A 25,989-nucleotide genomic window follows, 5' to 3' on the forward strand; every position below is an offset into this window, starting at 1 on the left:
CAGCTGGACTGGTCTCAGAGTCCTCTGCAGTTCCTTTCAGCTAGACTCAGAGAGATTCTCAACTGTTGTTGCTTACATTGATAGGAGGGAGGGTCTTAGTGTGTCTGTTCGGTTTCAGGAATTTCCTGGAAGTGTTTTGAATTGGTTTTCTTCCTGCTTAAGGAGCTTCCCCGAAGGACAGATGCTTCAATCTCTGAAGAAACTGTTCAATAGCAACAGCTTGCCCTGACCTGTGACTCAGCTCTCTCTGAAAGCTTCAGTTCTCACTCCAAATAGGCAGAGCCCTTCAGTGGCTAGAGGCACTTCCCAATTAGACCTCTCCCAGGTCCAGGACAGACTCTGTCTCAAAAAAAAAGTGGGAGGTGCTTAATGAAGAGCATCACCTGGGTTGCCCTTTGACCTCCACGCACACATGCAAATGCTTGCACAGGTCAGCCTACAGATACGTGTCCACCCTCCTTCCTGCTAACACATGCAGAACTTCTGGAGAAGGGCAGCATGGTGATTGTACAACAGCATGGATACCTAACGCCACTAACCTGTACACATGAGATGGTAAATCTTATGTTGCATTTATTTGGCAGTGAAAAATCATTATGGGACACACTGAACTTTGTCCCTCCTTCTCCCTTTTCCTGAGGCCTTCCTCCTTAAATGTCACTGTTGTCCACTGCCACTGTGCTCAGGATCTCTGATCCAGTGTTACTGCTTATAAATGCTTGACCCTACTGAACGTCCCTCATTATTTCCTTCCCACCACTTAGCACCCCGAGTGCTCACCCTGCTGGCTTTCCAGCTGGTCAGCCATAGCTGGAGGAGGAACTAAAAGGGACTCTCCCTGGGCACAACCCTGGCCACATTTATAGAGGGCCCAGTGGGAGGAAGTGGTAAAGTCTCTCCTGGGCTACCCTCTGTGCAGTTTAGATGAGGCAGAGGTTGGCAGTGATTCCAGGCAGTGTCCACCCTTTCTCAGATAGCAAGCGGAACAAGAAAAGAGTGGCTAAGTGCTTTTCTTTCCTTCTCACAACCTTGACGATGGTGTTGGACTTTGAAAATGAAAAATACAAAGAACAGTCCTTTGTCCTTCGCAAGCCTATATGAATGAGATGTTCCTACCATCCTTTCTGCATACATTTCTTTCTATGTCTCCTGCCAGCTCCTTACACAGTGCCTTCACCCCAGAATCTCTCAACCCTTGACTCCAGAATCTCACCCCAGCTATGGCTTTTGCTGCCTCTCAGTCCAGCTTCCCCTGCTCCCTGGTCTCCATCCTTGCTTCTTTCAGTTTTCTATCATCATCATCATCATCATCATCATCATCATCATCATCATCATCATCATCATCATCTCTTTAATCTCTTTTTACAGTCCAGTCATTATCCCCCTCCCATTCTGCCCTCTGTCAGTTCCTCATCTCATTCCTCCTCCCCCATCTCCAAGAGGATGTTCACATCCCCACACCCCGACACCACAACAGGCCTCGCCACTCCCTGGGACCTCAAAGGTCTCTCAAAGATTAGGTGTGTCTTCTCTCACTGAGGGCCAGACCAGGCAATCCTCTGCTGCGTATGTGTTAGGGCCCTCGGATTAGCTAGTATGTGCTGCCTGGTTGGTGGCTCAGTGTCTGAGAGATCTCAAGGGTCCAGGTTCGTTGAGACTACTGGTCTTCCTGTGGGGTGGCCCTCGTCCTCTCCTTCTTCCTGCCTTTCCCTAATTCAGTCACAGGGGTCCCTGGCTTCAGCCCATTGGTTGGGTGTAAGTATCTACTTCTGTCTCAGTCAACTGCTTGTTGGGTCTCTCAGATGAGAGCCATGTTAGGCCCCTGTCTTGGTCCCAATTTGGGCCAGTCACTGGACCCCTTTTCCCTCAATCTCTTCTCCATTTTAGTCCCCGCATTCCTTTACCTGTGAGCTACTGGGTGTTACTAGTGACGAATGGAATATACTTTCCTGTCCCAGTCTCTGAACATCCAGAACATATCTCAGCAGGAGAGCACCATGGAGACATATGGAGCCCCGCTTGGCACTGAGAAATATATGTCAAGGAATCATTAACATTCATATCGCAGTCTAAGCTGTGGTCTTGAAGTGGCTAAATGGGTACAATGTCTATTGAGGGTAGTAAAAGGTCATCATGGGTGGCAAGATTGGGGAAGAGGGTGTCTCTCAATCTTATACAATCTTATACAGAGATGGAACAATGAGGCATTGGTTCTGATCCTCCTGCAGGCATGTCCAGCCCTCAGACCATGGATATCTTTGGATGTAGCCCAATATATTCATACATGACAGCATCAAATGCCCAAAGTTTGGACACCCATGCAAGGCCTTAAGGTCTCTCTTCTTTCTTCCCTCCTGCTATCTTCTTTAACTCTTCTTCTGATGCATCTCCACCCCTTACCTGCATCCTTCTTCTTTCCCTCTCTCCTCAACAGAACATCCATCCTGCCCTAGGTGCATCGTCAAAATCCCTTTACCTCCCACCTGACCTAGGGAAGAACACTAGATATTTCTCTGTTAGTACTGGGCGCAGTTCCTTATGGATACAGCTATCTTGGGAAGCCTGAACAAGCAGGAGTGACCATCAGGACACAAGTCATTTATGAATTCACTGGTTCCTAGCTATCAAATTCCACCTGACCCACTAACAAATGGTCATCTAGGTTTGGGATAACCAAACCCTTATCATTATGGAATTCTTTTGAAGTTAGAGGGTTTTTCTTTTTCAAAAGTAATTCTGACATTTTGCATTGCCAAATGTAGTAGTGTTGGTGGAGGTGAGGGAGGGAGGAAAAGAGGGAAGAGGTGGGAATTGTTGACCTCAGTGGAGAAGATGCTGGTGTAATGTCAGGGCTCATGCTATTGGACCATTCCCTGCAGAATAAAATCCCACATCCTCACTGAGCCCCGTAATCTCTGGCCACATCTCCTTCCTCACATTTCCTCACTAGCCCAGTTCGGGCCCTTCCAGCTTCCTTGCTTGTCTTTGAATTTTCCACATATATTCTAGTCTCTGGGCTTTTGGATTGGCTGGTCCTCTGTCTGTCTGTCTGACAAGCCAAGCCCCATCAATGTGGCTTGTTCTCCTCTTGCTCCTCTCACCGGTCAAATGCCAGTGATGTCCCTACTTTGACATGGCTCTCACCCTGTCTTCCTACCAGGGTTTACTTTTTCTCTTCATTCATGTTAACGGTCTATCTTTCTCTACCAGGACAGGAGTTATGAAGGAGTTATGTCTGCCCTGTGACCAGTTCTGTTCTTGGCAGATTTTTAATCACTATTCTATTGCTGTGAAGAGACATCATGACCAAGACAACTTTTATAAGAGAAAGTATTTAGTTGAGGGGGAGGATCTTTATATAGTTTTAGATTTTTGTTTCATTGCAATTGCAATAGAGAGCATGCCAGCACTGGAGTGATAGCTGTGAGCTCCACCCTGATCTTCATGCTGAGAAAGCAACACTGAGCCTGATGTTGACTTTTGAAACCTCAGAGTCCACCCCAAGTGACACTCTTCCTTCAACAAGACCAAGACTCCTAATCCTTCTAATCCTTCTCAACGGTCGCACTCCCTAGTGACTAAGCATTCAAATATATGAACCTATGAGGGCCACTCTTATTCATACCACCACAGTCCACTCTCTGGCCCCATATGCTTATAGCCATATCACAATACAGAACACATTTGATCCAACTTCAAAAGTCCCCATAGTCTTTCCATCTCAACGCCATTTCAAAGTAGGAGGTTTTCTAATGCAAGGCAATCTCTTTTTTTTTTTTTTATTAACTTGAATATTTCTTATATACATTTCGAGTGTTATTCCCTTTCCCGGTTTCCGGGCAAACATCCCCTTCCCCCCTCCCCTTCCTTATGGGTGTTCCCCTCCCCACCCTCCCCCCATTGCCGCCCTCCCCCCCAACAGTCTGGTTCACTGGGGGTTCAGTCTTAGCAGGACCCAGGGCTTCCCCTTCCACTGGTGCTCTTACTAGGATATTCATTGCTACCTATGAGGTCAGAGTCCAGGGTCAGTCCACGTATAGTCTTTAGGTAGTGGCTTAGTCCCTGGAAGCTCTGGTTGCTTGGCATTGTTGTACATGTGGGGTCTCGAGCCCCTTCAAGCTCTTCCAGTTCTTTCTCTGATTCCTTCAGCGGGGGTCCTATTCTCAGTTCAGTGGTTTGCTGCTGGCATTCGCCTCTGTATTTGCTGTATTCTGGCTGTGTCTCTCAGGAGCGATCTACACTTCTGCACTTCTTTACTTCATCCATCTTGTCTAATTGGGTGGCTGTATATATATGGGCCACATGTGGGGCAGGCTCTGAATGGGTGTCCCTTCAGTCTCTGTTTTAATCTTTGCCTCTCTCTTCCCTGCCAAGGGTATTCTTGTTCCCCTTTTAAAGAAGGAGTGAAGCATTCACATTTTGATCCTCCGTCTTGAGTTTCATTTGTTCTAGGCATCTAGGGTAATTCAAGCATTTGGGCTAATAGCCACTTATCAATGAGTGCATACCATGTATGTCTTTCTGTGATTGGGTTAGCTCACTCAGGATGATATTTTCCAGTTCCAACCATTTGCCCTACGAATTTCATAAAAGTCGTTGTTTTTGATAGCTGAGTAATATTCCATTGTGTAGATGTACCACATTTTCTGTATCCATTCCTCTGTTGAAGGGCATCTGGGTTCTTTCCAGCTTCTGGCTATTATAAATAAGGCTGCGATGAACATAGTGGAGCACGTGTCTTTTTTATATGTTGGGGCATCTTTTGGGTATATGCCCAAGAGAGGTATAGCTGGATCCTCAGGCAGTTCAATGTCCAATTTTCTGAGGAACCTCCAGACTGATTTCCAGAATGGTTGTATCAGTCTGCAACCCCACCAACAATGGAGGAGTGTTCCTCTTTCTCCGCATCCTCGCCAGCATTTGCTGTCACCTGAGTTTTTGATCTTAGCCATTCTCACTGGTGTGAGGTGAAATCTCAGGGTTGTTTTGATTTGCATTTCCCTGATGACTAAAGATGTTGAACATTTCTTTAGGTGTTTCTCAGCCATTCGGCATTCCTCAGCTGTGAATTCTTTGTTTAGCTCTGAACCCCATTTTTTTAATAGGGTTATTTGTCTCCTGTGGTCTAACTTTTTGAGTTCTTTGTATATTTTGGATATAAGCCCTCTATCTGTTGTAGGATTGGTAAAGATCTTTTCCCAATCTGTTGGTTGCCGTTTTGTCCTAACCACAGTGTCCTTTGCCTTACAGAAGCTTTGTAGTTTTATGAGATCCCATTTGTCGATTCTTGATCTTAGAGCATAAGCCATTGGTGTTTTGTTCAGGAAATTTTTCCAGTGCCCATGTGTTCCAGATGCTTCGCAAGGCAATCTCTTAACTGTAACAACATACCTTGAACATACCATGGCATGGAATACGGAAGGAAGGGGGACATAGTCAGGAAACAAAGCAAGACTGAATATCATCAGTGGAAACTCCAATTTTGTGTCATCACGTCTGATGTCAAAGGACTTTCAGATCTCCAACTCTCTTCAGCTTTGCTGACGACAACAGCAGAGTAGCTATCCAATGAGAACTGGTTAAGTGCATGTATCAGTGATGCATAGGTAGTAAGGGAGTCCTGAATCCAAGTTCTCACGGTTCTACCCACTAGCTGTGTGACCTTGGCCAAGTCATTTGCCCATTCTGTCCTTCAGCTTTCTCAACCTACGAGGACACTGATGTCTACTCTTAATAAATTACTGTCACAAGCAGGTTAAATGACGGCGGTGACAACTGATTTTTATTACCTGGGATTTTACTGTGATAGACAGGTTAATAACAGCTATCACCTTCATTACCTGGCATTTCTCCTGGGCAACAGTTGTGGGCCTTTTCCTGGGGAGACACATATAAATGTCTGTCCACCACAGATGAGGACTGACAACAGACAGTTTCACCCAACCCCAGCTCAGTGAGCCATTGAGTTTATCGAAGCGACCTCTGGAGCATGACTACAAAGATCACCCCAGCACAGGCAACAAATCGTTCACAAGGCTGAATCTTTAGAGCTCCCTACCCAAGTGGTAGGTGGCCCCACAGGAGAGGCTCCTCTCAGAAGTTGTCATAACCTGGAGGAGGGGCCTTCTCAATCCAGCAAGTTTCTGAGCCTCCTGAGTCTCCCAAGTTCCTTCTGCTTTCTAAGAGAGGACCATACTTGTTCAGAGGTAACAGCCATATAACAGCACTTGTCTTGGCTTTATTCACTTAAGGCTCAGTGGTGAGAGTAAGCAGGCTGCTGCCTTCATTTGGAGGTGAGAGGTGGACCAAAAAGGCCAGCTCTTCTAAGGCAATAGAGCAGGGAAGGGGGAATAATAAACCATGGGCGAGTACCACACATTGAAACTGCAAATCACTGCTGTCTATTTTGCTTTAAACATTCCATTATTCCATTATTTCCACATTTAGGAAAGTTGAATATGATCTTAGTTTTTTTTCAGCCTTCTTAAATATTTATCTTGACATGTTTTTATACATTTATCTCTTCCTACCTTTCTTGTTCATGTGCATACTTATTCATTTACACATACACATATGTGCATACATATACACATCCTCTCTCTCTCTCTCTCTCTCTCTCTCTCTCTCTCTCTCTCTCTCTCTCCAGACTCTGCCTTTCCTGCTCAACACTTCTCTTACACTCAGGGTGCTTTTCTGGTAGGCAAAAGGCACCTTTGATCAACCATAGTAACTGGTCCTGGGCACTGCAGAGAATTCGCAGGGCTCTGTGGTGCCTGTAGCTCAATGGCAGAACGCTTCCGTGAGATGCCAGGTTCTGTTCCCATGTAGGACAAGACCTCCTCATCTGGAGGATGAGGCAGCTGAGCCAGGCAGCTTTCAGAGCCTCTTTTGTTTGCAAGATGAGCCTGAGCTGGTGGAAAGAGCTCAGCCTCAGATGTTAGTTGAGGAAGTCATTGAGCCTCTGGGCTCTGGAAACTAAAAATACAGCCTGCACGGGGAAATGGACAGGAAACAGCACTCCTGGCTGCAAGCCTTGGCACTCTGTCAAGTGCTTGCTGACATCAAGGCAGGAGGAACAGGAAGAATGGAGAAACAGACAGGCCAGGCCTTTGCTGATAGATGCTACAGGTGGATGCACTTAGAAGAAGCTACCAGCCTAGGGAAAAGCCTGAGGCCACCGAGTCCCTCTCCATCTGGCCAGTCAGTGTGCACATTAAAACAGAAATCGCCTCCCGTAACAGCAACGGCTTGGTGCAATGTGAAGAGTGTCCATGAGGTTTGGGTCCCAGGTGACATATCCTGAAGAGAATTCACTGCCTTTCTGAGTGCCTTCCCAGAGATCAGCCGAGTTGCAGTCTCTGCAATGCACGTCAGTCACCGAGAGACGACTACCACGCACCTGGCAGTCTAGGGTCACAGCATAGGACAGTGGACCAGAGGAACCCAGTCTCTGCACTGTAGAGTTTCTGTGTTGGTCAGAATACAATAAAATATTTCATACAGGTAATCTTGAGTATTAAAGTCTCATGGGAACGGTATTTCAGGAAAGGTTACAAAAAAAAAAAAAAACCCACTGACTGTGGAGTACAAAAGGGTGCTTTGACTGGAGACCTCCTCTAGGGGGCACCATTGAGCAGGGGCCTGAATGACCTGAAGATACTCAGAGGAGGGCTTTCCATGGGACACAGGAATCTAGGGCTCACTCCACACCTTGGGTGTGGACATGATGCCAATGGGACAGTGGCCTTGAAGCTCAGAGGCAGAGGAGCAGCAACAGTGGGAGGCAATGGAAACTGACTCCCCTGGGACCTCATGAGCCACGCCGAGCTTGGTATTCCACACTTAGCACTTTAACGTTACTATTGCCAGTGTTTATCCTTTCCACCAGCGCCTTCACTGAGAGAGAACTTTGGACCTGGAGGAAGGCCCCTTGATGTACAGAATGCTGCTCCCCATAAGAGTAAATACATTCATCTTTGGTGTTTGGATGGAAGTCTGATGATAATTTACAAGAGGACTCAGAAATGCCTTAATCATCTCTTAACAGTCACCATCACCCCACTTCAGGTCCCCAAGTAGCAAGGAGATGAGCAAACCAATGGAAACCTGAGTCCCCTGCATGATCCTCAGCACAAGCTCCAAACCCTAGCAGTGTAACTTCCTGCCTCCCCTGTAATCCTAATTACCTTAACAACATCTTTTATATACTTATCTGTTTTATGTGTACGGCCGTTTTGCTCCCATGGATTATGTGCACCTTATGTGTGCCTGGTACCTGTGGAGGTCAGAAGAGGGCATCATGTTCCCTGGAACTGTAAGCCACCGTGTGAGTGCTGGGAACAAAACCCAGAACCTCTTTAAGATTAACAAGCATTCTCAGCCACTGCGCCATCTCTCCAGCCTCCCTACTCCAAATCGTAATGTGCATATCTCAGGTTAACTAGTAGTCCTGGGATACAACAAGCACATGGATCAAAGGAGACACCAGAAGAGCTGGGCCACCTGGGTACCAGGAACTGAAGGTAAAAAAATACATTGCAGCTGATACACAGCTAGTGAGGCAGAGCTATGGAAAGAAGAATGGATTCCAGAGACAGCACCTTCAAAACACTGAAAAGCAGAAGACAGACAATGAGCTTAATGACAACTCAGGGCCGCCACACACCTATGGTTTAGAAGACAGAACACGTGCAGCACTGGCTCCAACCCCTGGCAAGCACAGTCACGGGTGTTCTGAGTGGCTGCTGCTGGTAAAACAAAATGAGAAAGCTTGTCTAACAGCATCACCGTGAATCAGCGTTGGGAGAGGCCTACTGCCTGAGAGCTACACACGCACACACACATACACACATGCACACACACACACATGCACACACACACACATGCACACACACATGCACACCACGCATACACACACACGCACATGCACACACACACATGCACACCACGCATACACACACACACACGCACACACATCACACACACACATCACACAGAGAGAGAGAGAGAGAGAGAGAGAGAGAGAGAGATGCTGTTAACTTATCGTCCATCTCTGCCTTTGTACCCTGTCTGTCTACATCTCTCTGTCTCTCCTCCTGCAAACTGCATGAATACTGAAGGCCCAGAGTGCGGACACACTCTAAGGAAGGACTCAAAGATGCGAGCTGTGCCAGATTCGTCTTCACTAACTGACAGGAATTTTCTGAATCTTATCATCCACCCTTGGATTCCAGACCAATCTGTCTGCCAACATCTTGCCTTTCTCAGGCCCTCTGGACAACATCTCTTTGTGTCGAAATCTTCCTTCAGTCAGGCCTCACGGTCAAGTCTGATAGCTGCTACCTTCGAGTTCCCACACATTCTTGGTCTCTTTCGTACATTCCAGTCAGTCATCTAGTTCCAAGCCTCAATTCATTCTCTTCCCCATTGATCTGTTGGCCTAATAACATCCTTCAACGTATTATCATGATCGCAGCAGCAGTCACCCCCTTCCACACTGTCATCACTATGATTATCATCACAAATGCAATTATCAGTAAGGAGACATGAATGCCCTATGCTTTCAGCCATATTATCTACTTGACTTGACATCCTTGTCAGGTGCCAATGTTCATGAGAATATAGCCAGAGGCCTTACAGGAAATTGAGTTCTTTCGATTTCTATTCCGCTGTGTGTGCACATGTATGCATATGTGCATTTGAGTGCATACATCACTCCCTGTGCTTTCTTGGAAAAAGAAGGACTCCTTCTCATCTTGGAGGATATAGTAGAGACTTTCTTGGCAGATCTGATTCCAACCATATGTATGATCTTTACCAGAGCTGCAATCTTACAAGAAGCTATATAAATGTCCTTAAAATGAAACCAGAACTTTCCTATCATCCTTTCCTGCTTAACTCCACTAAATGTGTCCCCTTCCTAATTCCTGGAACCTGTGGAAATCTGACCCAAAGGGACATTGCAGATGTGATTGCATGATTACAATTATGAGCCTGAAGCTATGGAGTGTTCCAGAGAGTCCAATTTAGCCAATGCTATCCACAGGATCACATAAGCCCTTGATAACACAGAACTTCCTCTGGTAAAAGACAGAAGATATATTAGAATTGGAAATCAGAAAAAGTCGGAGATAGAGAAAAACTTATATTGTGTTATCCATCCCAAGATGGGGAGTGCAGGGTTGAAGATAACGCACAGATGATAAGAGTGCTTGGCTGGTGTGCACAGATCCCTGCACTCAACCTTTAACATTGCAAACTGTGTGAGATGTGTATGCCTGTAATTTCACTTTTGGGAGGTAGAGATTGAAGGACCAGAAGGTCAAGGTAATTTCTAGCTGTCTCTCAGATTAGAGGGCAGTATGGGCTGTATCAGCCCTTATCTCCAAAGGGAAAGAGATCCAGGAGGAGAAAGAGGATTGAACACAAGGAGAACACCATCCTAAGTAGCACGTAGACCAACCAAGTCAACACTTCAGCACCTCAGTTACCAAGAGCTGAATTCCCTCAGCATCCTGGAGGCAGCCTCTTCCCTGAGTCTCCCAATCAAAGCCCAGCTGGCCAGCATTTTGACTTTGGCCTTGTGCAACACAGAACAGAGAGACCAGCCAAGATAACCTAGACTTCTGACCTAGAGAGCAATGAGAGGAGTTTGTGTTGTCCAACGTCCCTAAACTGACAGCAGTCTGTTCTGGGTACAGCAGATGAATACAGTATAGGATGGATGCACGCCTCTTCCTCAGGAGGCCCAAAGCCTTAGGAACTGAACTCTACTCCTGCGTTCTACTCTGTCTTCTGCTGCATTTACCCATGGGCCCAGTGTCTCTACAACAGATGACATTTCATCATTCCATCACCCCTTTGCCCCATGTCCTCAGAATTTTCTTCACTGACAGTTATCTTGAGCTTTCCCCCTACTCTCTGTCCAGAAATACCTTCCTGATCACTTTGATCCATAACCCATGGCAATGCAGTTCCTAAAAACAAATTACTTAGCAGATGTGGGACTACTTGGCCACAGGCAGCTTTCTCTTGAGGAACAAAAGCAATAGAGTGTGTATATTGTAGTAGGGCATTTATTAGATTGGCTTACACAGTAGGCCTAGGAGCCCAACAATGGCTTTCTGCATACTAGAGAGGCCGAGAACCTGACAACTACTCAGTCTGCAAAGCTGGCTGCCTTAGCAATACCAGTTCAGTGCCAGAGGCCTGGAAGCTCACCCAAGAATTGCTGATATTGAATCTGGTTGAAAGGATGAAGAACTGAGATCTAAGGACCACAAAAGATGGTGGCAGCAGCAATAGATGTACTTGCTCAGAAAGAGAAGGCAGAAGTGGGACACTACTTTCTCCTCAGACCTCTTAATACATGGACCGACCATTGAAACATACCCACTTTGAAAGCTGGCTATCCCATCGTTTAATCTTCTCTGGAAAGGCCCACAGAAACATGTGCAGAGGAGTGTCTCCCAGGTGGTTTCCAAGTCCTTTGAAGTTGATCACCAAGACCAAACACAGCCTCATTCACATTCAAATTACGAGAGTGATAGTTTATTAAAGAAGTGGTTTTGAATACCTACTGTGTGCCAAATCCGACTGGAAAGCAGTGCGCAATCCTCAGTGAAACATGTTCTTGCTTGGTGTACCTTTGTCGTGAGGGTTGCTATCATAACAGAGTTGGTGGGGAGAGGGGGAGGCCAGTGAGGGGGGAGAAACTGAAGGATCCTGGTTGAGAAAAAGACTATATAAAAATGAAAGAGCCCATGGAGATAATTGACTCCTCCAATTATAGTTATCTAGATTAAAGATAAAGAAAATTAAAGCCAGGAGAGAATGAGACCATAGCCTAGGGTCAGTGTCAAATTTTATTCTTCAGCTCTAATCCAGAGCTCAAGGCTGATCTCTCTCCACGTTCTTTTTTCCCTTTCTTCATGCAAATGTCAAGAAGGCAAGCTCAGGTGTCATTGGCATCTATGTTGCAAAGCATTCCCTGCGGCTTTGTAAAAGAATAACAAAGTATGCGCAAACCTGTTTATGCTTTATACAACCCACCTTCAGATCAAAGAGTTAGCACCTACCTTTCTTAATGATGTCCCCAGGTCACATCTTAGGAATGTGTCATACAGTTGTTTTCCCTCCTAAGATAAGAGTTCCAACGGTCCTGAACATTTTCCAACGTAGCATACTTACTAGGAGGGGCTGGAGAATTAGCTCAGCAAGTAGGAATGTTTGCATTCAGAGGCCAGGATACACATTGGTTAGTTCACATCCCTTCGTAACTACAATTTCAGGGGATTTTTTTTTTAACCTCTTCAGGCACCTGCACAGAAGTAATCAAACACACCCAGAGAGACACATAAAAGTCAATAATAAAATAAACTTTAAGAAAATAATGGAGGGGCTGGAGAGATGGCTCAACTCAGGACCCACAAGGCAGCTCACAATGGTCTGCCACTCGAATTCCAGGGGATCCAGCTTCCACCCTCATACAGACATACACACAAGCAAAACACCAGTCCACGTTTAAAAAAATAAAGAAAGAAATCATCAGAAAAGAAGGAAGGGATTAAGGAAGGAGGAGGTGAAGAAGGGAAGCAAGAAGAGAAGGAGGGAAGGAAGAGGACAGGGGGGAGGAGGGGAGGGGGGAGGAGGAGGGGGAGGGGGAGGGGGAGGAGGAGGGGAGGAGGAGGGGGGGGAAAGAAAGAGAGGGAGGAAACAAATTCTTCTATGTGCCTGTGTAGCAAGAAATAGATAAAAAGTAACTTAGTTCATCACAAGAACATGGACTTATACTGCCAGGAAGGCAGAAAAGAAGTTAAGATGTTGCTTTTTGGGAGCTGTGCTGAAACTTGAAACTCCACGTATAAAAGCCAAGAGATTTCTTCCAGGGTGTGTGAGCATGGCGGTAGTGGAAGATACACACAATGGTCCTCAGCAGAGAGGGTGACTCAGTAATGGGAAGACTCGCTCCCTCACTTAGTCACCTCCTCTCACCTTTAGAGACAACATTCAGTTGCTAAGGATTGATGGAACATAGCTGACGCTAAGGAGGAGTTCTTAGCGTTCATTGACTTTTTAAGAGAAGTGGATCTTTGAGAGGGCTCACTGCAATAATAAACAAAGAAAATCATACATAGTAGAACATGCAGTGGTGAGTCAGCCCTATCTCTGGGGAAGCATCTCACTAGTTTGCCCAGGACAGAACCTTTAAGGTCAGCTGGTGGCCTGGTGTCTCTGTGTGTATTATAGGGTGGACATAGAATGCTACATCTTGTCTGTAGATTGAAAGGACAGAATGGTTGCCCTAAATGATCTTTGTATTTTCTCCTGTTTGGGTGGCTTTTGTCTTATACGTTGGTGACTGCCCAGACTCCCTACAAAGTAACAGTAACAGAGACAACTTGAAAGACTCCAGGATAGACACAGCAGAATAGGATGGAGAATTTAGAAGTAGTCGAGCCTGCTGGCACAGGCTTGTCACTCCAGCTACTTGAGAGGCTAAGGTCACAGGATCACAAGAAGAAGACCAGTCCTTGGACTACAGAGTGAATTCAAGACCAGTTTGGACAACTATGTGAGACCTTATATCCAATTTAAAAGCTAGAAGAGATCTAGATGCAGTCCAGTTGTAGAGCACTTACCTAGCATCTTCGAGATCCTGAATTCCATGCCTCATATTGCCACAAAAGAAATAATTTGGTGTTTGGCAGAGGTACTATTGAAAAGGGGGAAAAAAACCCAAAAATAAAAACAAAATCAAAACAAAAGGAAAAATAAAACTAACCAACAAAACCCATTCATTTCAGCCAATGGTGGTAAAATGCTGCTTAACCAGATGGGGAAATCAAAACCTGAGCATTAAAAGTTCTTTCTAGGGCTGGAGAGATGGCTCAGTGGTTAGGAGCACTGACTGCTCTTCCAGAGGTCCTGAGTTCAATTCCCAGCAACCACATGGTGGCTCACAACCATCTATAATGAGACCTGGTGCCCTCTTCTGGTGTGTCTGAAGACAGCTACAGTGTACTTATATATAATAAATGAATAAATCTTTTTAAAAAAGTAAATAAATCTTTTAAAAAAGTTCTTTCTATGTGGATTAAAGAATCAAATTAGAGCTTCTAGTAGGAAATATGGCATAATGTCTATATAATATTGGGTTAAGCTAAGTTTTGAGCTAACAATAATGAAAAAACTAACTATAAAAAGATCATTAAAGGGGTCCCCATTGGAGGAGTTAGAGAAAAGATCGAAGGAGCTGAAGGGGTTTGCAGCCCCATAAGAACAGCAATACCAACCAACCAGAGATCCCAGGGACTAAAACACTACGCAAAGAGACCACATGGACTGACCCATGGCATATGTAGCAGAAGATGGCCTTGTCAGACACCAATGGGAGGAAAAGCCCTTGGTCCTGCCAAGACTGAACCCCCCAGTGTTGGGGAATGTCAGGTCAGGGAGGTGGGAAGGGGTGGGTGAATGGGTGGGGGAACACCGTCATAGAAGAAGGGGAAGGGGGTATAGGAAAGGGGGTTTATGGATGGGAAACCAGGAAAGGGGATAGCATTTGAAACGTAAATAAGAAATCCAATAAAAGTAAAATAATAAATAAATAAAAATAAAGATCATTAAAGCGTAGTGTCTGTCCTTTGAGAGGCTGCACCTAGCAGCTGACTAAAACAGATGCAGAGACCCACAGCCAGTCATTGAATAGGGCTCAGTGATTCTTATGGAAGAGTTTGGGGAATAATTGAGGTCTCTTAAAGAAATAGGAACTCCACAGAAAGACCAGCAGTCAACTAACCTGCATTCTTGGAGGCTCTCGGAGACAGAACTACCACCCAAAGAGCATACACAGGCTGGACTTAGGCCCCCTGCACAGACGTAGCAGATGTGCAGCTTGGTCTTCGTGTGGATCCCCCAACTCTAGAACAGGGGCTACCCCTAATGCTGTTGCCTATCTGTGGAATATGCTCCCCTAACTGAGCTGCCTTATCTGGCCTCAAAAATGGAGGATACACCCAGCCCTGCAGAGATCTGATGTGCCAGCGGGCAGGGGATACCAAGGGGACCCTCTGCCCTCACAGAGGTAAAGGAGAGGGGACAGCGGGAGGGGCTGTGTGACAGAGGAGCAGGAGTGGGAGGCAGCAGTCAGGGTGTAAAGTAAACAAACAAACAAACAAAAATATTAAGAGGTCATTAAATTATACCGTGTGTGTGTGTGTGTGTGTGTGTGTGTGTGTGTGTGTGTGTGTGTTTTCACTTGAAATCAGAAAGTTTAAAGATAAAGACACAGGATGGGAGAGGGTAAGTACAGATAAATGCAGCAATAAAAATGTTTATATAGAATATATATTTATAATTTATTAATTTTGAATTTTTAATTCTAGGATGAATTTGAACACATAGATGACAAATTAATAATAGTTACAATCAGAAATACAATTGTGGATAAGACTTGATCGGATACCTCGCCGAAGACTATATCCGAAATTCTAGTTAGCACCCAAGAAAACTACTCAGTGCTCCTAATCATCAAAGAGGTGCACCACACCAGAGCAGGACTGTTCATCATCCTAGTTCCAAAGCATGTGTTAGTCCAGGAGTACCTCAGACCTACTCCAAAGACTGGAGAATCTGACTCATTTCACAAGGTCTTCACTTACACTTTGACCGGCAAGCACATGAACAATTCCCAGGCGCGTGTGGGTTCTGCAGTCTGTTAAACCTACTTGTTTTTGATGTGTTGTCCCATCCCCTTATCCCCCAGCCCTGGTTATTTCCTTTAAGGGCTATTGGCCACAGACTTCTGGGTTCCTCCGCTTTTTCTGTGTAGCTCCACCTTGAGAAGAACCCCCCCGCCCGGGTATTACACACATGTGCTTGCATGGGCGAGCGCGCACATACACACACACACACACACACACACACACACACACACACACACACACGTCACTTCGGGACTAGGCACCTCTCCCATTGAGGCTGGAGAAGTCTGTTCATTTAAGGGCATGGAATCCGCAGGCAGGCAGGTAGGCAGGCAAGCAACAGGCTTGGTTACAGCCCTTGCTTCAGTTGTCTGGGGGACCTTCATGAAGACCAAGCTGCTGATTTCTTTCTCATCCTGTTTATCCTTTGTGTAGAGGAAGGCTACTGATTTGTTTGAGTTAATTTTATACCCAGCCACTTTGCTGAAGATGTTTATCAGGTTTAGTAGTTCTCTGGTGGAATTTTTGGGGTCACTTATGTATACTATCATATCATCTGCAAATAGTGATATTTTGACTTCTTCCTTTCCAATTTGTATCCCTTTGACCTCCTTTGGTTGTCTGATTGCTCTGGCTAAAACTTCAAGAATTATATTAAATAAGTAGGGAGAGAGTGGGCAGCCTTGTCTAGTCCCTGATTTTAGTGGGATTGCTTCAAGTTTCTCTCCATTTAGTTTAATATTAGCTACTGGTTTGCTGTATATGGCTTTTTACTATGTTTAGGTATGGGCCTTGAATTCCTGATCTTTCCAAGACTTTTATCATGAAGGGCTGTTGAATTTTGTCAAATGCTTTCTTAGCATCTAATGAAATGACCATGTGGTTTTTTTCCTTTGAGTTTGTTTATATAATGGATCACGTTGATGGTTTTCCGTATATTAAACCATCCCTGCATCCCTGGGATGATCATCATGATGGATGATAGTTTTGATATGTTCTTGCATTCAGTTTGCTAGAATTTTATTGAGTATTTTTGCATCAATATTCATAAGGGAAATTGGTCTGAAGTTCTCTTTCTTTGTTGGGTCTTTGTGTGGTTTAAGTATAAGTGTAATTGTGGCTTCATAGAAGGAATTTGGTAGTGTTCCATCTGTTTCAATTTTGTGGAATAGTTTGGACAGTATTGGCATTAGGCCTTCTATGAAGGTCTGATAGAATTCTGCACTGAACCCATCTGGTCTTGGGCTTTTTATGGTTGGGAGACTTTTAATAACTGCTTCTATTTCGTTAGGAGCTATAGGGCTGTTTAGATGGTTTATCTGATCCTGATTTACCTTTGGTACCTGGTATCTGTCTAGAAATTTGTCCATCTCATCCAGATTTTCCAGTATTGTTGACTATAGACTTTTATAGTAGGATCTGATGCTTTCTTTGAATTTCCTCAGTTTCTGTTGTTATGCTTTCCTTTTCACCAGTATTAAAACTGATATTCAGAAGGATTAACAAAAGTCATTGGCTAGTTCATTGAGTAGCTTACGTATCCATGTGGCTTTGTGAATGCACATGAATTTGTACCACAAGGTCTCAAGTGCAGCATTTTTTAATTATGTAATAGACAGGGAACACCCTTATAAAAGTGGGAGGGGTGGGGTTAGGGGGATGATGGACAGGAAACTGGGAAAGGGAATAACATTTGAAATGTAAATAAGAGATACCCAATTTAATAAAAATGGGGGGAAAAAGACCATTGGAGGAATATTTGGGGTCGAAATGTAGAAAATTTAAGTCATTCTTTTTTAAAATTTTAAAATTATTTTAAATATTATTAAGCAGGTAACTGCTGAATTACAAAGAGAAAGGGATAGAGACAGAGAAAGAGACACAGAGAGAGGCAGAGAGAGGGAGAACGAGACTGTTTATGTGCAAGTGTCCGTGTGTCTAGTGGAGTTGGCAGAGCAGCCTACGGACAACACAGCCTTTGGAGGTCTGTGGCTTTGCCTGCAATGCTGAAAATGCATTCATTTCTCAGTTATTTTATTTGTGTCCTAGGGTTGCCTTGGAAGATGTACACAGACTGGGAGTGTTATTAGAACAAACTTCTCCTAGATCTAGAAGTTAGATGGTCTACATCAGATTTCCACAGGTCCTCTCAAACCCCAGACTCTAGGTGAGTCTTCATTGACTCCCTCTGCCTTCTGGTGTACAGTGGTCATCTTTGCTCATGACTACATCACTCTAGTGTCTATCTCTATCCTCACATGACTTCTATATGTCTGCTTTCCCCAGGGTTTGCCATTCGAGTTACAGTTCACTTAAATCCATGATGATCTCCTCTTCACATGTTACCTTAGTTACATCTGTGAAAAATCTGTTTTCTGAAAGGGCTCCCTAAGGTACCAGGGATTGGGACTTGGGTATATGTTTCCTGGGAATAACATCTGATCCACTGCAGTCTCTATAGGAGCAATGTGATTCTTCCAAGGTGACCATTGTTTAAGATCCTACAACAGGGACCAGTGCTTGGTACCTCCGTGTGTTCATTTCCTTTGCTGTTGACGTTTTAGATGTTTTCGAAACTTAAATACTGAGCAATTCCTTTTCCTTCGCCGTCTTAACTCTCTGTGCTACAACAGAATCCTCTTGTCCTATGGTGCAGGCATTCACCTTCTCGAATTGTTTATAATTCATGGTTTGGAAATAATTCTAGAAATTCAAACCTGAAAAAAACGAACCTCTGAATTTTCTTTCAAACCCTGAATATGTCTTTTATCCAGGAATTTCTTTTTTCCTTTGGGCAGCAAGACAACCGCAGGTTCTGCACCCTCTTGGTTCATTCTTTTCCTTCACAAGTCTAGTAACCAGCTCTCCTGTTTTGCAACTTCCTTTGAACTTCTTTCTCTGCCACACACATGCACTAGCTTTTTTAAATTCTCTGTGGTGTTGCCAATTAAGTATTCTGAGCAATCTGGAGCAGAATTTGGAAGACATCTGACATAATAGCTATGTTATTACCACAGTTTACCAGTGTGGGCTCGTTAGCAACAACCTTTTCTTTTCACCTTGACACAACATAATGAGGTTATTAATTAGAGCAAAAAGCGTAAGTGCTCTTGCTTTCCCTTATTACCATCTGGAGAGAGGGCTGGGACCTTTTGTCACAGTTCCTGATAAATTGCTCTAGGGTGATACATTAGATGTTTACAAAATGATATTTTCCTTCCCTAAAAAAACTTTTTCTCTTTTAAATGGTTTTTAGGACCCAATATTAATAACTTTCCTGTTGCTGTGCTAAAACACCACAACCAAAAGTGACTTACAGAAGAAACAGTTAATTTTGACTTATTGTTCCAGAGGAATAAGTGTCTGTTATGCAAAAGGAAGTCATGGCAGTAGGCAGGCCTGGTGCCTGGAGCAGGAAGCTAAAAGCTTACATGCTCAACGGGAGATGAAGTGAGGCTTCAAACTCACAACATCCACCTGCAGTGACAGACTGTGGTTAGCAAGGCCATATCTCCCAACCCCCTCTCCCAACAGTGCTACCACCTGGGGACCAATTGTTTAAATACTGAGACTGAGAGCCTCAATCTCATTCAAACACCACAGTTCCCATGATAACTCAAGCAACAATGTGGCCTCACGCATCCTCAGGGAGAGGCAGTAGAGGGTAAATGGTCAGATGGAAAGTCCCTTAGAGCACACTTCCTGGAGTCGAATCCTGAGCATTGCCTTTGGGTGGCATCCTGCATATATCTAATCTCTCTGCCTCCATTTCCTTACTTGGACAAGTAGATTTATGTGCATGAAATGCTTAGACCAAAACCTTGCACACAGTGAGCACTGAATATATGTGAACAGTTATTTTGATTCACTATATCTAAATAAAAGCTTTTGACTGTTCCTGTGAATGAGGCACTTTGGTATTATTCCCTGTAAATGATTCCACTTAAATTAAAAGGCGGCAAAATCCATATGTTGACAAAGAGAACAGTGCCAAGTGTGGATGGATACCTTCTGTTTATCAGGAGTATCAAGTAGATCCCCACAAACAATACAGACAATTCAATTACCATTACTCTTGGTCAACCACCAGAACACCGTGGTCAGAACTCATTGCTGGAGACACCATACACTTTGATCACAGAATAGGAGAAATCAAGCTGATACCAGCCTAGAAGCTTCCTTCCTGATGAATAGCTTTCACCATGCCAGAAGTGCTGTACAGGTTGTTGAGGGAGAGAGAAAAGTCATCAAAAGCTGTGAACTCTGGGAGATTTAATAGCAACTGGCCTGGTAAGCTATGTCCATCAATGCACTAGTGGCATGAAAGTTATGTGAGTAACCAACTACTTTCTGTTTGGATTTAAGGCCACTACACAAAAAGGAACTTATACCTGATATTGAAATCTTGCCAAGAACCCATGGCTGGCAAGCTCACATACCCTAAAGTTGCCCTGTGATTAATTCTGTTCTTCTGCTCAATGAAAACTACCTCAAACTGCCTCCCAAATAGTTAATCTTATATTCACAAGTTAGTGAAGCTTTCACCCCTCACTAGATAGGACCCTTATTAGAGTAGACATAGCTTAACACAGAGACTCACAGTTAGCCAGATTCCAGAGATTAAGTGTCTGTTGAGTGGCCAGGTCCACATGGGACATTTGTATCACAATTCCCTGAGGTGAACATCATGGAAGTGTGGGCGGGAAGATTTTAAGACTGGTTCTGCTGTGAAAATATTTCTGGACATGACAGGGCCATGCTACTCATGAACACGCAGGAGCTATGGCTGCCTGCATAAGACCTACGCAAGATCAAGCCAATCAACATTACAGAGTGGGTGGGGGAGAGATTCATGAGGACCACACCTGGAATAGAACTGTTGGGATTGGATGGCTGCTAAGGGAGTACAGTTTCTTCCAAGTGTGGCCCATGGTTGGCTGTCCATGCTCCACTAACTGCCCCTATATCCATGTGTGTATGGACAGCTCTAATTAGACACAATGGGTTATAAATTTATAAAAATGAGGAGGATATAAGGTTGAAAGGGGCATGTGTATTGAGAGTCTAAGAGAACTTAGAGGAGGTAGATATGATCAAAATGCATTGTGTACATGTACAGCATTTTATTTTAAATTTTATTTTATTACTTTTAATTATTAATAATTATTATCATTTGTATAAATCTATGGCATTGGGTCCCTTGGAGCTAGAGTCTCAGGTGATTGTAACTTGACTGAAGTGGTCATCTAGTCATCCCCATATATGACATTCTTAAAGAATAGATAAAAACAGTTACACTTTTTTAAAAAACCGATTTAAAATCCAATCACGGTACCTCAGAATGTGATCTTACTTGGAGAGAGAACCTATAAAGAGGTCGTCAAGCAAAAGCAAAGTCATTAAAGTGAGAATGTAGCTATATGATTGATGTCCTCATAAACACAAGGACTTTAGATATAGGACAAACAATGAGAAGAGAGTCAGGCGGAAAAATGGTGCTCTACAAGACAAGGAAGGGGTCTAGAGTAATTGTAACACTTCCCGTCTTCTTCAAAAGAAACCAACCCTACCAGCACCTTGACTTTGAACTTTCAGCCCAGAACTATAGAGTAAGTTCCTGCCACTGATGCCACCCCTCAGTGGACCCTTATTACAGTATTCTGGGGCTCTGATATGAGTAGTTATAAGAACATGTCTATATCTCCAGGAAGCCTCCAGTGTGACCAGAGATACATGGTATTCCGCATAGCTCTGACTGAAAGTGATAGAATTTCACTAATGCCTTAAAATACAAAGGTACACACCTAAAGCCAATGACAGGAACATCAAGAGTGCTCTCCCTCTCTTGCTTCTGTCCCTCTCTCTCTCTCTGCCTCTCTTGGCGTCTATGATATCTCATTCTCTCCTTCTTCTCTGCTCCCTTCTTCTCTTCTTCAGCTTCATCCATTCTGGTTTTCCATGTTTCCCTAGTTCTGCTAGCAATAAATTCGATCCAGGTAAAATCCAGGCTTGTGCATTAAAGATGCACACCAACTATGGGCTGGGCTGTAGCTCAGATGTTAGAGTGCTTGCTTGGCATGCACGAGCCCTGGATTCCATTCCTAACTATATCGCATCCCTTACTCTAACTATTGTGGTGTGTAGTCTGTACTTTGGGGACTTAGAAGAGAGAGATAGGAGGATCAGCAATCCAGAATTGTCTTTTGCTATGTAGGGGGTCTGAGGTAAGCGTACATTCAATACAGGCAGCCCTATAGCAAGAAACAAAACAGAGCAAAAGGATACAACCCCCTACAAACAAACTACATGTCTTGGTTTAACTTCTCAGCTACGTCTATCGTTCCATCACCGTGCTCCAGATGCTTGCCCATCCACTGTGCCTATAGCAACACAGGCATGGTGCTTCACTGTAGCTGGGTGTGTGGAAAGGGGGAGGGGCCGCTACTAAGAAAGGGAGGCTGGGGAGATAATTTGAGGAATGTCCTGTTCCCAGAGAGAGGCGTGAGGCTGATGAACTGCACAGCAAATGACTAACAGCGCTAGGGAACCCAGCCTGTTAACATTTGGGATCTTCTAGTCACAAAGCGGTTTCTTCTGCTTCCTGTGATCATGACAGTGGGCCCTTGGAATCAGAGACTCATAGTTTCCAATATGGTGTGTTCACCATGTGGTCCTGAGCAGGTCACCTGCCTCTCTGAACCTCAGCTTCATTTTGAAAACAGATGTGTATTCTGAACCTCAGCTTCATTTCAGACGTGTATTCTGTTTCTAAGTTTGAGATGACGCCTGGTTATGCACTGGCTAATACACAAAGCACACCGTAAACACCAGTGTCCTATACTGGTGGTGTTTGACGTCTTCTGTTTTTGTTTTGCTTTCTTCTCTAGGCTGAGTTCTCTGAGCTGAACCTGGCTGCTTATGTCACCGGAGGCTGCATGGTGGACATGCAAGTTGTGAGAAATGGCACCAAAATTGTGCGGTAAGCAGACCTGAGGCGCAAAAGCCATCTGAAAAGTGTATCTGAGAAACCTCACAGCGACACCTCTACACCTGCCTACTTGGTACCTGCGGCCACTTTCAGGTGCCGTGTGTACATCTCTGTGCCAAATGATTTCCACAGAGCCCTCGGTGCCCCTGTAATAGAAATTATTAGTGACACAGAAACACAGGAAGCAACTGTGATGTCCAGAAATCAGGCTTGGGCTGAAAGGCATGGGTTCTGGTTGTGGAGCTGTGATCCTATTCTGCCTGTATTTGGTTACTTTTGCTCTCTGTTTCTTAGAGACAAGGTGAAGATAGAAACATTGCAGCCAGGAGCTGCTGAAGTTTCCACAAACTCGTGCTTGTGAAGGTTGCCTATCCATAGTGTAAAGGGCTAGCAGAAAGAATGGAACCCATCCCAGTAACACAGCAGACTAAGCTTTCAGAAAATCCCCTCCAACCACGGCAGAAGCAAAAGACCTGGTTATCAGATTTTCCCAGAGATATGTGTAGGATGTGTGCTGAGCTGGAGAGGAAATGAGGGAATTCTTTGGAAGTCAGACGTGATCAATACACATGCACAGGAGAGATAAACCTCACATAAATGCTGTCCTATGTGGTGAGGCCCTGGGATAAAAAGATGAACAGGCTAACGTGTGAAGGTCTATATGGCCAAGAGGTGACGTTCAGACTTGGACAAGTAGGAAAAGCAAAAGACCTGGTAGGAAAGGCACATATATTTAGCATCTTGTCAAATGGGTATTGATGTGGATATTGAGCTAGGGAGAGGGTATCGGCGTTCTGCAAGTTAAAAACAACCTCTACAGTTAAAGACTGGAAGTAATGGAATACGTTTGGGCAGTACAGTGATTGGCTAAAGCAGTCATCTACTGCATGCTTTCTTGGTGCAGAGGCGACATTGCGTGGCTTCCTGTTTCCAGTAATAATAGGCCAGGTCATTTGAGCCACCACTAAAAACTAGTTTCCAACAATTGCAATTCTTAGAACACTTTAGAGAGTTGGTAAAACAGTAATAATTACCAGGGAGTGAACAATGGGACAACGGAAGCCAAGAAAAATAAACAGAATCGTTATTATTTGAAAGTGAAATGTCTGCTGCAGGGTCATTTGGTTGAACGTTTAGTCCCTACCTGGTTGTACTTTTTGGGGGAGTTAGCCCAATCTTTGGGACGTGGGGGCAAGCTGGAGGAAATAGGTCATCAAGGTGGGCCTTGAAAGTTATGCTTGTCCAGTTCTATCCAGTTCTGTTTCCGGATCAGGCACATTATTGCTGTGGATCAGATGCATGTGCGCCCACCATCATGGAAGCACTAGGGCCATACCTTCCCCATAATGATGGACTGAAATCCCTCTGAAACAGTGATCCAAAATCTGTTCTTCCTCTCTTGAGTAGCTTCTCTCAAGCTCATTTGTCACAGTGACAGGGAAAGCAACTAACACAAGTACAAAAGCCATCACATATATACTTTGTGATACTTGTCCCAGAAATCAGTAGACTAACTGTTGCTACATGGTCGAGATTAGAAATTGACTTTGATTGGCCAGGGAAGAAAAGGGAACAGAAGTCAGCCTTCAGGCCCATTTACTTGTATTGGAGAGTATAATGGTTCACGCCTCAACACACACACACACACACACACACACACACACACACACACACACACACATAGTGAACTAAGGCCCCATAAAAGTCCGCCTTCAAGGTGAACATGAAACCAGAGTAGCTGAGCCCTCTTTGACGTGGACGAGGCCTAGGAAGTCTTTGGCATTAGACTTGATGTCTGTTCATCACGAGCGTGCCAGAAGTGTAAGAAAACCCTTTATAAAACAACACACTTTCAGGCTGTGCTTCAGAGACATATTTACATAATGGCTAACACATGGTTGGGATTAGCTAGCATTGGTGCCAGGAATTAGCAGAAATAGGAGTAGTAGACCACAGGAGCTAAACTTCAGAGAGACTAGACATTGCAGTTGCCAGACACAGATTAGTAAAAGAGAGAGCGATGTATATATCGAGAGGAAAAGAAAATCAAGTTGGAAAATATTTGCAGAGAACAGGGATCTATAAAGAGTAAGCATTCTAGTTTGAACCTGTGCAGATCTCGCGCATGCTGTCATGTGTGTCTGAGAGTTCCTATCTGCATGAGGCCTGTTGTATCTGGAAAACGCTGTTTCCTTTGAGTTGTCCACCAACTCTGGCTCTTATAATCTTCGCACCTCTTCTTCCACATAGATCTCTAATCCTTGAGGGAAGGGATATCATACATCCCTTGCTGAGGAGGCCAAAGTCCCTCTCTCTCTGCATATTGTCCAAATGTGATTCCCTGTGTTAATTACTATCTACTTCAAGACAAAGCTTCTCTGATGAGGGCTCACTGATGCACCGATCTATGAGTATAACAACGTGTCATTAGGAGTCATTTTATTGCAATGTTCAATTAGCAGAACGACTGGACTGGAAGTTCCCCTAGGACTGGACGAACCCCTAGGGTCCATCATCTATCTACCTACTTTCAGATGCTGGGCCTCATTGAAAATGTCAGGGTATGGATTCCATGTCACGGAGCTGGCCTTAAGACAGAGAAAAGGAATGGGCATAAAGTCCCACCCCTAATCAAGAACATATTTGCAATGGGTAGCTCTTGGGAGAGGAAGTCTGCTTCCTTCAGTGGAATGATACTGGGTAATATCAAGCACACCACAGGTCAGGCTACATGCTAAATAATAGTTAACCAACACAAAATTGACTCCATGTTTTTTATTGTTTGGTTGGTTTGGATTGATTTGTTGTTATTGGTGGCGGGGGGTGGTGGTGGTGGTGGTGGTGGTGGTGGTGGTGGTGGTGGTGGTGGTGGTAGTGGTAGTGGCGGCATGTTACTTCTGTGTGTTCTGTTGTTGTTGTTGTTAATGTCGTTCTTTAGTTTTGTTTTTTAAGAGAAAAGATACATATTTAGATGACTAGAAAAAGGAAATCTGGAAGGTGCTGGGGAAGGGAAAATATGACCAAAACATGTAAGAAAAATTTAAATAATGTTAAAAATTAGGACTTCTAGAAATGGAAAACTGTAAGAGCCAAATGATTGAATGTGTTGTGTTTAACAGCACATTAGACACAGTTGGGAAAGCACTCATGGAATTAAACAAATTCTCCTGAAGGAGGCAAAGAGAGTGGAGAACATTAGAAACACAGAGGAGTGGGCCAGGTCTCAGGACACACTAGAGTGTTCACTTAATCCTAGAGTCAGAAGAGAACTGAAAGAATAAATGAATGAACCAGAGG

At 44.3% G+C, this 25,989-nt stretch overlaps 1 protein-coding gene across 4 annotated transcripts in view; it reads left to right on the top strand.

The window, feature by feature from the left end:
- Syn3 (synapsin III) overlaps positions 1–25,989 on the top strand; it is a 435,579-nt gene that overhangs the window by 71,146 nt on the left and 338,444 nt on the right. For all 4 annotated transcript variants that reach the window (XM_032910230.1, XM_032910213.1, XM_032910225.1 and 1 more), the window contains exon 4: positions 22,592–22,683. In XM_032910230.1, coding sequence (XP_032766121.1) covers positions 22,592–22,683 — 92 coding nt within the window. The remainder of the gene's footprint in view (positions 1–22,591; positions 22,684–25,989) is intronic.

The sequence above is a fragment of the Rattus rattus genome, chromosome 1 (assembly GCF_011064425.1).
Source record: "Rattus rattus isolate New Zealand chromosome 1, Rrattus_CSIRO_v1, whole genome shotgun sequence".
NCBI classification, from domain to species: Eukaryota; Metazoa; Chordata; class Mammalia; order Rodentia; family Muridae; genus Rattus; species Rattus rattus.